The sequence below is a fragment of the Melospiza melodia genome, chromosome 12, assembly GCF_035770615.1.
Source record: "Melospiza melodia melodia isolate bMelMel2 chromosome 12, bMelMel2.pri, whole genome shotgun sequence".
NCBI classification, from domain to species: domain Eukaryota; kingdom Metazoa; phylum Chordata; class Aves; order Passeriformes; family Passerellidae; genus Melospiza; species Melospiza melodia.
Genome location: NC_086205.1, coordinates 16,702,595 through 16,715,111, shown reverse-complemented (window position 1 = coordinate 16,715,111; position 12,517 = coordinate 16,702,595). Strand labels below are relative to the sequence as shown.

The following is a 12,517-nucleotide window of genomic DNA, read 5'->3' as shown; positions in this document are numbered from 1 at the left end:
TTCTGTAGATGAGCAGGATTTCCATGAGCATGAATAGCTCATGGAAATGTCTGTTGTATAAAGTCAGTAGTGTCCATAATTGTCAGTTTTGCTTTAGCCCCATAGCTCAGTTCTCAAATGCTCTGTCAGAGACAGGATTTCATGCTTACCAGCCTGAGGAGCCCCAGGGATTGCTCCAAGAAGCTCAGCCAGCTTCTGTTCTGTTCCACCAAGGAGGGAAAACGTGTGGCCAAAACTGTTTTGTTAAACTGAGAGCTCTGGCCAGTGAATCTGGAGCAGCTATAGATCAAGACATTGATTATTAATCTACTATTTCAACAGCACAATACATAGTTCTCATTTCTGGGGCTAAAGATCTTGTTAGTAATACTAAAATATTGTTGCAGTGCTCCGTAGCTTGCAAAAATAGCTGAAATGTTTTCAGACAAGCTGCTGCTGCTGCCTGGTTATCTTTAGTGTGAAATAAAGGTAATACTGTTTCTTACATCTGCTGACAGCTTTGTTCAGGTGTGCTATGAAGGGATTAATAATTCATATGATAGTAATACCTGTAACAAAGTAACTTTAGTGATGGCAGCTGTGACTTGGGGTTTTTGTCTTGATTTTATTATATTTCTACATCAGGCTTAATATACAACTTGAAGGTGATCTGTTCCTATTTAATAGGTGGATTTGCCTACAACAGGGAAAACAAAACTGTATCTTTGTAGGAAACAGGGTCCTTGACGTTTTCTCCTGTTATGGCCATGCAAAAGGAGATCAAACTGGATGCAAATTCAAATGTTCTGATAGATAGCAACACATATAAAAAACAGAACATTCAAGGACAGGTACTACCATGTAGCATCAGTTGGCATCTTCATTCAGTCTAACTACTGGTAACTAATGACCATGCCAGCTACATTCTGCAAGCTTGCATTTTAAAGGCTGTATATTCTTCATGATTCATGGATTTACTATATGAACTACTATAAATTCCATTTAAACTTTTCAGGATTTTGCAGTGCTTTTATTACACTAATGAGCTAATTGTTTAAGAATCATTCACATGATTCATCCTCCTACTCAGCCTTTTTTAAAAAAAACTTTTAGCTGCTGAAACTCTCTTGACAAACAATATTTATAGCAGTTTGACAGCAGGATGAAGAACAGCGTTTGTCTTTGTAACAGCTTAAAGAAAAGACCTTTCCAGCACCCAGCCATGCAGTTACAATCTTGACCTCTTTCTTTTGCTGGGAACATACATACAGCATACAAGCAGCACCTCCCATGTGTTTTCTTGACCCTTTGACTGTCCATTCACTTCCCATCTGTTTTGCAGCCTTAAAGGAACAGAGGGGGCCCTCTACTTATAAATCTGTCTTTGCAGCTGACAAATTATGTTCTGTCTCTTTAATGGCAGCCTGGGTGGTTTTGCCTTTTTTTTTCCTTCTTCCCCCTTAAAACTTTAGCTTTCCTCTCAGTCTTATCCAGAGGAAAATATGGTATGTGAACAAGAGGAAACTGGCAAAATATAGGTAGTTTCAAAGGATTTTCTAAAATTCAGCGGGACATGACCTTGCAGTGATCAGGGCATTATGGCAGTGTTTGCACAAAGCAGGAGTAAGCGTGTTGCTGCAGGTAACTGTGGCTGGGAAATCTGCTTTCTGAGGCATTATTTGGAGTGCCTGGGAGTGTGCTATCTCATACCATTTTAACAAGAACTAAAGCTTGCACATGGCCCTTAGAAAATCAAGGAATGTGGCACAAAAGGCTGAACTCCAAAGAGATGATTCCTCCCTCCCCCCTTCTCCACCTGACTGTTCATAGGGGTTTGTACAACTATGGAGTTTGTGTTTTAGATAGCCCTAAGGTAAAAATCAGCTTTCAATAGAAAACTTTGGATTGACATCTCTAGTTTTAATGGTGTATTTCTGGGCATTGTGATGAATTCTGACTGACAGGGCTTTCCTTTTTACTAGAGGAAAGATGATGCATTCACAGCAGTAAATTCCGAATTTCTGCCTCTGTGGTTAACTAACCATAACATAGAAGTAGCACAGCAAGCAGTGAGAATGTTTATAGGCAAGGAGGGGATTAAGAAAGGAAGGAAGATGGGGGGGAAAAAAAAAAAGTGAAGGGAGAACTCAAGTCTAAACACAATCCAGAGCAAAAGGAACAACAACCATGAGCTTTCAAATATCAAAGCCATGTAAACATGAGTTGGAGACAGAAGTCACTTTAATGTAGAACAGGAGGATTTATTATAAGATATTAACACATTTTTGTGGTCATTTCATACTGTAGGTTTCATCAAAGTACAAAATAAAAATGAATTTTGGTCCAGAAAGATTTTAGAATTTTTTTTGTTGCTGCAGTTGAAATTTTATATCATATGTGCACATTTGTAATTGGGAAGGGAAAGCTTTTTGATTTGCCCAAAGTACTCATGTACTCTGGCACAGACAGACGTGAACATTTTTAAAATTCTGTGCTAAAATTATTGGTTCTTTACAGGTGAATATGTATTTGAATGTCTCAAAATAAATTTATCTTCAAAACCATAAGCAAGACAGGTTTTGTGGACAGAGGCCACGTCTCTTAGTAAACCAATTAACACAGCTGGAAAATACAAGAAAACCTTTTCTTGCCTGTCGGAGTGTGTTTGAAATAAATCAGTAATATACTTTCCTTTTGTAATTTGTGTTTCTTATTTGGGATTATTTGGCCTTACATCAGGAGATTTGCTTGATAAGTTGCTTCAGCTCTTTCATTTTAGCACTCTTTATTGCTAGCTAAGCTTGGTATCTCAGGCAGCAATCAGAAAGCAAACCTTCCTTGTAAGACTGAATATTTCAGGGGGGTTCCCTTCTGGCCAGGCTGTGATAGCAGGAAAAGCAAACTCTATCTGTGCCTGTGTCTTTCTGCATTCACAGTGTATTCCAAATCCTCATTACAGTTCAATTAGTCTGGTTTTGAGCCTTTTAGATTTGGGATCACAGGATTAATGAAAAGAAAATGAGCGGGTAGTAATATCATTTCATATGGAGATAAGGAGGGACTGAGCATGAATGAGGATCTCGAGACATCTGAATAAAGAATTTCCTCATTCTGTCAGTGAAGTTTTATGGGATATGGGGGGAGGATTATGGGAATATTCATGATCAGATCAAGAGGCATAATGAGTTGATGTATGAACCAGCTTATCTTTTAGGTAAACATGGGGTAAATGGGAAATAGAATAACCATTCATGGCCCCTAGGCCTCTGGATTTTACTGTTCTAAGATGGAAACAAGGGTTTAGTTACAGTTATTCTTCATTGATTTAATTTTGATTTTTGATCAGTGTTTAACAGGTGCTGGAAGAATTGCTTATTTGTAACTTTAGGTCTGCATTAGAGCTAGCAAAGAGCACATCATCTTTCTAGAATCCACTGTAAGCAATATGTGTATTAAAACTTACATAGTACCTTGTAATAAGTGTAGCACTTTTGCTAAAGTCCCCTTTGTGACATGGGAGCATTGTATAAAAGAGCTTGGGTAGTTCAACCAGTTACAGAAGTAATTTGCTAGCAAGCTAAATGCTTTTAATCTGTGGTTTACTTATCCTTGGAAAAACACAGTATCACAAGACATAGAGCAACAGGTCTCTAAATCTACCCCTATTCTGCAGTGAGTATTCTTACCTGAAACCCAGATGCTTTTCTGTGTTTGGCATGCTGATAAACTTCCCTCAAAACAGAATGTACTGTAATTTACAAGTATAAATGATAAATAGCTTGATCTAAGTGTCAGTCAAAACCCGGCAAGTGTGGGTGCAGAGCTTGTGCATTTCACTTTCCCTGAAGCTGGATAACATCTGATTCTTGAATTGTGGGAATGAATGGTTGTTCCACATACAAAGTCACAAGGTGCTGATGAAACTGTGGACAGTTACCCACAACTGCAGGGCCTGCACTTGCACTCCTCTATCAGAATTCTATCCAAGCATTTATATTTATTATTTATTGAGTGTTGTGTAAATGCATTACTCTGCCCTCAGCCTATTTCAAAAGTGAACCAGTCCAGCAGACTGCTTCTGTGAGCTACAGAATGGACTTGCAGAAGTGTGTTACAGGTTGCCTGGGATCCGCTGCTGCAAAAGGCTTTACCATGGCTAAAAATACAGGGCATGGCATGAATAATTGCAGCTATTTGGCACTCATTGTAACTGTTCTTTTTTAAGAATAGCCAGCATATTATTTCAAAGTATTAAATTACCTCAAGACCTCATAATTACTACAGTTAAGTAATCATTTCAATTCAGTCCCAGTGTAAAAATTAATAAAGTGCAGTCAATTTTAGTATACATGTTCTCTGAGCAAACACAGCTGATTCAGTATATTCTGGTGGAATACATATTTGCTATTTTGTTATTTTAATATGCCTTAATCAGAAAATTAGAATAGATTTGTTGGCACAAAACTTTTTTTAAGGGTGAAATAATAATTACAGGGTTTTGCTGATGCTATTAATTTTCAGAGCTGGAATATTTCATTAGCAAGAGGTTGAGAAAGGAAAATACTTGCATTTAATACTGCTAAATCTGCCTGCTTTCACTGGGTCTAATGGCTTGATCAATACAAAGAACACACTTGGGAAAACATGTTGCAATTAGGAAAAAAAGATGCCACAGAAAACCACTGAAAGTACAACATAAAGAGGTCTCCTGAGTTGTGAGATCTCATTCCCAGTTATTACAGGCAGCTGCTGTTCATTTTGGAGAGCAGGGTCCAAGATTAATAATTGGTAAACCCAGAATCATTATAGAGTATTTGGGGTTGGAAGGGACAGTAAAGATCATCTCGTTCCAACTTCCCTGCCATGGTCAGGGGCACCTTCCAGGTTGGTCAAAGCACATGCAGCATAGTGTGGGCAAAAAATAAGTTATTTCTGTCCAAAATAGTAAAATGTTATTAGAAAGGCTGATTTTGTGGACATTCATAGAGCAACAGTATTGGAAGCTGAGCTAATTAAGTTAATTAATGAAATTGCCTGAATTAATGCCATAGAAATAATATTTTCTATACACTAGATATTTATATACTGGCATGCAATGCATTTTTTTTTTCCATTTAAAAAGATAGTAGTGAAAACACTTTGAATGTGCTCAGTAAGTGATCATGGGACTACCTTTTGTTTTTCATTGATGGCTTTCAAAGGTTCTGCTGAACTGAATCAGAATTAATTTTTTTTAACCTGGTAAAAGTCAGCTACTACTGTTTCTTAATTGCCAAGGTAGAGCTTTTGCCCTCACACTGACTGTAATCTTCATTTAATATCAAAGTACCTTAAGAGAAAAAAAATCAGCTGAAATTCAATAAGCTGCTTTGGTGTTTTCTGTAGGACTTGAGTGTGATTCAGCTTCACTGTACTTGTGTTTGTAGATAAGCCCCAGTGGGGAGGGCATGCTGAAGTGTTGAAAGTGTCAGAGGCTTACCCTTCATCACCTCAGAGCTGCAAGATAAAGAGAGAAGCTTGAGGTCTCTTCATACTCATGCAGGCTATTTTCCATACTTTATTTCAAATGCTCACTAAAATTCTCCACTTCTCTTAGAACAGGACTGTAGGGATTTGTTGAGTTGTTGTTATTATTACTCTTACTCTCAAATGGATTTTATGTTTGTTTGTGGGGTTGTCATCTTGTTAGATCAAACTTTCAGTTCCCATATCTACATTAGTGTTCTCTTTAGAAGTCATTTTTTCTACTTTTGCTTACATATCCCATTTAAAGCTGATTGGTTTATTTTTAGTTTTGTTTTGCTGTTACTTCAGCTCAGCAAAGTTGATAACATATGGTATTGATAAAGAGGAGAAAAAATAAAAGTTTTTTCAAAAAAGCTCAAACCCTGTATATCAGACAAGGGAACATATGGCTTTAATCCAATAGTATTTTTAGCTTGGAAAAAATATTTGTCTGTGTTTATGCTCATCTAACTTATTTTTGTCTGTCCTATTGCTCTCCCCCCATTCCTTCATATTTCTGAAGTGTGTGTTTTTCATGCCTATAATCACACACAGAAGGAGCTTCAAATGAGGATGTGGTGAGATAGAATCAGGAAATCTCACAGGGTTTGGATTCCAGCTGTGTTCTAAATCTTGCTTCATAAGCAATTTAATAAATCAAATAGGTTATATGATGACAAATGTTGTATGGAATTGAGAAAAGAGTGGAAAAATGCCTAAACCCTTGGATTTTTTGCAATCTATTTGCCTTTTCATTCCTAGTAACTATTTGTAGTTGTGGTCAAATCTTGTTTTGTTAGGGAAGTAAACTCCTAGATTTAGTTTTTGTATAAAATGAGATTCTGCCCACATCCATCTGGTTACTACTGAAATGCAAGAAAATAAAATGCAAGTTTTAAACATTAATATTGTGCGTGCCCTTTGGAGGAGGTGTCCTGAATACTGACATGTGGATCCCTGAAATTCTCTTGGGTGAAAGGGCATGAGCTTTCAAATTTATGTGGAATGATTAGTGGTGTTTGTTACACTTGTTGTGGAGAATGAGGACATTTAGTTAAAGAAGAAAGGGCTAGTGGGCATTATTTAAAACCAAAGAGCTCCCTGTGTGTAACAAGTGTACAGTAGTTCTGCTGTGCATGATCTGAGGGAAATTTCAGGTTTTTGAAATACATTTCTAGTATTGGATTCCTTCAGGAAATTTTTGAATTATTAAATTAGCAGGATAATCTTAAAATATATCTGTAGGAGTTCTTAGAACAGGACAGGGTTTCCTTTTTTCTGATGCACAAAAATGTACCTCTGTAACTGAGAAACAAAATGCTTAGGGTAATATCGATGACAGCATTAATTTTTGTTTGTGTTTGCATGTTTTTGTTAATGGATTTTGTGTGGGTTTTCTTTTCATTTGGTGCCTGTCCTCAGGCACTTAATAGTAATAGGTATTTGAACAGGGATCTTTTATTTCCACCAGAAAAAGTTCGGGAAATCCAGGAGAAGCTTGAAGCCTTCATAGAAGCCCTCCATCAAGAAAAGTAGATTGTTCAAGCAGGTAATCATGTTTTGATCATAAAGAGATTGCTACAGTTATCTCATTGCTCTATATAAAATTATCCATCTCATTTGAATGCATGTTTTCATACAGACTTTGTGAAAATTCCTATTTGTTTTATTCCATTCTCTGGCTGCTGCTGCTGCTTCTTGCTTGTAATCTGCAGAATGATGCTTGCTGTTTTTGCACTACAAGCAGATATGAAACTTCGTAAAAATACAATTACTGACCAGTTATTTAAGTATTGTGAATCATTGTAGGCTATTTGATTGCTCTCAGTTCAATATTTTTATTTGTATTACGAGAATTTTATTCCATAACTAGGTGGAATCAACATTAGTGGAACACTTTTCTATAGAAGCATTTTTGTTCTTTTGTTTTTCTTAAAGACACTGTATATCATTAGCAAAAATATTTGCATACAAGTAGTTTCCAAATCTCATTTCTATTAATTCTCAAATCCATAAGCTCAAGTGCTGTCATACATTTGTACATATTTTAAAATAATTGTCATTCTGTTTCAACAGCAACTTTACACAAGAATGCAACCTTCTCCAGGATACCGTGCACAAAGACTGAATTGAAATGGCTTTTGTGTCCCATTCTCTTTCCTATCTTTTGGGGAGCATCCTGAAATGCTGAAGGAGAAAGAAAATAATGTCTCATGGGCTTGAGAAGTTCAGTTAAAATCCACCTGCTCGTTTAATTTTTGAAGCTACATGCACAGAAGAATCTGATTTGTGTATTAATGAGATAGCTTGGGAGCTTGCTGAAGTTGTACATTTAAGAATTTTTTTTTTCCTGAAAGTGGAAAAAAGCTTGTTATTTTTAGTATGTGTCTTGTATGGTAGAGCTGGATCAGATTCATAAAATGATTTTATCTGTTGTCATTTTCTTGCCTGCAGATGATGCTGAGAGTTTGACATAACATTTTAGTATTTGTATGTACATTAAAATGCCCTTATAAGTAATGCCATTTGTATCTGTTATGCTCTGTGTTGAAGCATTTGCTGATCACTGTGGTACAGATTTAAAAGCATTGTATTGACATCCTGAGAGGAAGTGGTGGATTTTGTTAAACTCCTAAACTATTTAGAGATGTCAGCCAAACAATTCTTGTAGTTCTTTCACCTGAAAGCACAGACTGCTATTCAATGACACCTTAAAAGGTTTAGGCTCAGGAAATAATGTCAGCAGCTGGTCCTTTTACCTGTTCTTTCCTGATATATGTTGTTACTTTTGAATGTCAGCCGATTACATTTCATTACTGGGATTGCACAGACTCAGATTTCCTTGTTAACTCCTCCCTTCACCATAGGTGCAGAGTAACCTGATGGAATAGGTATGAAATGTAAAAAGAATGTACAATTCCAACTTCTCCTTAAAAAAAGAAAAAAATTAACTAATTAATTTTTACTAATAGCTACTGTAAGACCAAAATCACTTCTATAAGAATGTCATGCACAAGGTCCTTCCACAACCACGTGGTGTCTATCACTCAGTAAAATTAGTAAGGTACTGAAAATTGCCTTTCTGTTTTGCCATAGAAATGTTACTTCAGACAGATTTAAGCGTGATATAAGCTCTCTGTCATAGGTGCCTGGTGGTTAATCACCACCACATTTCTTTGCCCACACTTTGCCACAAATGATCTGGATACACTTCTGAATACTTGTGTGGAAGAAGGTGTTTGGCCTGAAACAGTTTGTGTTGCAGTTATCTGATTATGTACATTGAAAAACTGACCTGGATTTATTTTCCCTTTTGAAAAGACAGTTGATTTTGATATGTAGAAATGAAAAGAGAGGAATCTGAATGTTTTCCAACAGATACCTTTTGGTTTGCTCTAAGAGGAAACAATACAAAGTTTGGAAAGATGTTCCCCAAATGTTTGGACATAAAATACTCAGCCATGTGGACAAAAAGCTAACATAGAGCTTAAAATTATGTTGAAAGTTTAAATATTTCAGGATGATCTAACTGAATGTTTGGAGATTTTCTGTTCAAAATTAATTCCTGAAAATGAGTGTTTAAGAACTGAAAAATGAAAAAATGGCTTTTGTCATGACCATCCTCTGAAGATAACTTCAGAAACGTGAGTTTGCCCAACTTTGAAGGCAGACACCTTTGTGTATAGCAAGTGAAAGAAGTCTGTACTTTGTAAAAAAAAAAAAACCAAACAAAGAAACAAACAAAAACTTTTGCATTTACCTAGAGATCACTGTTTGAAACTTCTGTGTAATGTAAATGTTGCAAAATATCGCATCCAGTGGCCCAATGCTCATTTCTTTTAGTGTGATGTTCCTATGGGTTTAGTTCCAACTTCTCTGTGCTGCTCATCTAAGACTTAGCATGATGTATTCCATGGAAACTAGGTATTTATTGAATAAAAATGTAACTGAAGGAATAATAAAATGTGAGGTTTGAACACGGTGTTATTGCACCTAACTGAGAAGTCACTTTGACTTTCTTTTTCTCGTTGGTTAAGTTGTGAACAAGTGTACATTAATGATACCAGTATATGTTAATGATATCCAATTGTCTGATTGAGAAGAGCTGGATCAGCACCAGGTCAGTGGTGACTGTACCTACTGTTATCTTTGCTATATAAATTAATGTACCATTTATGTAATACATTTAGACAAAGATCTTATATCAACCAGCATAAGAAGAATTTGGTGAATATTACAACAGTATTGAGGCAGAAAACACAATTATTTGAACTGCCTAAAATTCATGTGGTACTGGAAAGTATGTTATTCCAAACTGGTTTGCACAAGTTCACAATATTTTTCTGTATTTCATAGGCTGCCTTCAGGTTCTGGAGACAGCAATTCATTGTAAGGAGCAATGTCTAATCTGAAATTTCTGTATCTTTTTGAGTTTAGGGAGGAGAATCATCGAATGTTAATATTGCTGATGTTCCGTAAATGGATATTTCATTTCCAAAGCATGTTCATTACTATCATGTAGATATGCTAAGTTATTTCTGGTCTTTATAAAATGAACCATTTACAAGTCAAGGTTTAAATACAAATGGCCAAGAGGTATTATGACACTTTTTTGTAAAAATGATACAAATAATGTCTTTTCAAATGTCAGAAATTACTCCTCAGTGGTTACTAGTAACCTCATCCTAAGTTATCAGACTATGAGAGAAATTAATATTTTGGAAATGTTTAGAAGTGTAAAAACCAAACATAGAGGGTGAATACATCAATGAAGTTCTTGGTTATTTCACACACTGGTATGCTCTTTCATCATCAAAGCCACATGAATCTGGTTCTTTGCTGAGTGTATTTTGAACATAAGCTGAGTTATGATGTAGTTCCAAGGCTAAAGGTTTTGTGAATTTTCGTGTAACTTAATGTAGCTTAGTAATTCTTAACAATTGTATTTAAAAAGATGCAAGAGATTTCATAATTCGAAATGTCGAAATATGGGGATTTCGGTCTGAAAAAACTTGCCATCTTAGTGATTTACCATATCCCAGGAACCTTTTTCTTTTTAAATGTCAGTCTAAAGTTCTTGGATCCTGTTCTATTTTTTAATTAGTCCAGTAATCCATCTTCCCCTGCAGTAATCTTTATAGACCATGATCAATCACTTGCTACTTTTTATTCAGTAAGATAAATTATATGTATTATAAAACCTTTGCAAGACAGGTAACTCCTAAAGCTGTATTTTCACAAGTGCTATGAGTTCTAGATGGCTGTTATCAAAAAGCTTTCACAGGGTCTATCTGTTGCCAGGAATTTTTTAGTATAAAGTACTATGTAGAAAGGATGGGAAGAAGCTGAAATGGTATAGAGATTGTAATGGTTGTTTATACTGTGGTGCTGGAATGGAAAACCCATGCAAATTTCTGTGTATACAAATCTTGCTTGCATCTGCCATCACCTCAGTGCTTCAGCACATCAGGAGGTGAAATTATCCAGGCTGTTCTGTAAGAAGTGCTGAAAGTCAGAGACATTATTTTAGTTTTGACTACTAGTGACTGAGGAAGTAGTTCTGAAGGTACTGATGAAACAGTCCTAGAGCCAAATTCACAAATTGTTCTGGAAGCATTTCTGAAATTGACTCAAGTTTCTTGGGACTGGCTTTAGGTGCTGTTCCAGTGCCAATTCCAGAAATATTTCTAGTCCTATCTGCTGAAAAGCAGTTCATTGCACATAGCTGCAAATGCTTGTGTGTTTGTGTTGCAGAACACTGATAGAAGACTGTTTATTTGCTGCTCTTGGCAGTCTGTAGGCTCCAAGAGGACTTCCAGAGCAGTGATGATTTCCCAATATGACTTTAATATTGCTTTGTAAACTACCCTTTGTAGTGACAAGCAGCAAAGTGAGCTTTGTTCAGGTTTTTCACCCAAAGGACAAAAAGAAACTTTTTGAAGGTTAGTCAGTGTGGTGCAGTAACACCTTGCCTTATACCATTATTAGTACAGGGGAATATGTGAAGTTTGAATTAAAAGGGTCTTTTATAATAAGTTTTAGAATAGAAGCTTGAGTGTTACATCCATTTTAGAGACCCTTTTCAGGAAACACCTAAGTGAGCATTACTGGACAGGACTGACAGCTGCCACATCCTTAGAACTGCAAAGGACAAGCATGTTTGTGCTCTATTAGAACCAGCCTTACAATTTGGAAGTGACGTGACAGAAGCTCTACCTTGGACTGAATCTGCACACTCACGTTTCATAAAGGATCATCTCTTCCAGACTGCTGAAAAACAGTAAATTGCACAACAAAAGCCTCTTTAGATCTACATATTATTTCACTACAGAAATCATAACTGAAAACCATTTCCACTTCTGTTTCAAGGAACTGCCCTCTCTTTGCCAGCCTCATGAAATAAGTATTAAGGTAGCAGTATGCCCCCTATATTTAGGAACATTGGGAGCAGTTTGCCTCATGTCCACAAGCCAATTGCCTGTAGCTTTTGATGTTTAGAGATGGAACATTCATTGCAGCCTTCTTTACAATGAGTCTGTTCTGGTTCATGTGAAAATCAACATCCTTTTTTGTGTTGCTGCCTGACAGGATGCTACAATACTATTAGCATTTGCAAAGGGTTTGCTCTGTCTAATAGTGCAACCCCCAGATCACAGGCTGCTCAGTTTGTGTTTCTCTATTATGTGAAAGACACAAAGAAGCTGAAGGCTGGCAAAGGCCTGTCAAATCTTGTAACATAGCGAGCGACCCCAGAGCTTCATTCCGCTTTATATCATTCCTTGTTCCCCATCCCACCCCTCTCCTTGAATGGGCTCTGAGGTAGGTAAATGAATTCAGGGGTATGGTAGGCGGATGATTCCTTTCTGACCTTGTTCCTGTACCATTTGTTTCCAGGCTTGTTAGAGGGAAAAGGACATATCTGAACCTTTTGTTTCAAATAATTTTCTCGCAGGTTGGGGAGTTAATGCAGACCTTGTCTGAACTCACCCGAGCGGAAAGTGCTCTGGGTACAAGTCTTGACACGCTCGGTCCC

At 36.7% G+C, this 12,517-nt stretch overlaps 1 protein-coding gene across 4 annotated transcripts in view; it reads left to right on the top strand.

Moving 5' to 3' along the window:
- OPA1 (OPA1 mitochondrial dynamin like GTPase) overlaps nt 1-9,481 on the top strand; it is a 49,490-nt gene extending 40,009 nt beyond the window's left edge. For all 4 annotated transcript variants that reach the window (XM_063167002.1, XM_063167000.1, XM_063167003.1 and 1 more), the window contains 2 exons: nt 6,956-7,033; nt 7,561-9,481. In XM_063167002.1, the coding sequence (XP_063023072.1) occupies nt 6,956-7,020 (65 nt within the window). In that variant the 3' untranslated portion in view covers nt 7,021-7,033; nt 7,561-9,481. The remainder of the gene's footprint in view (nt 1-6,955; nt 7,034-7,560) is intronic.
- The last annotated feature ends 3,036 nt before the right edge of the window (nt 9,482-12,517 follow it).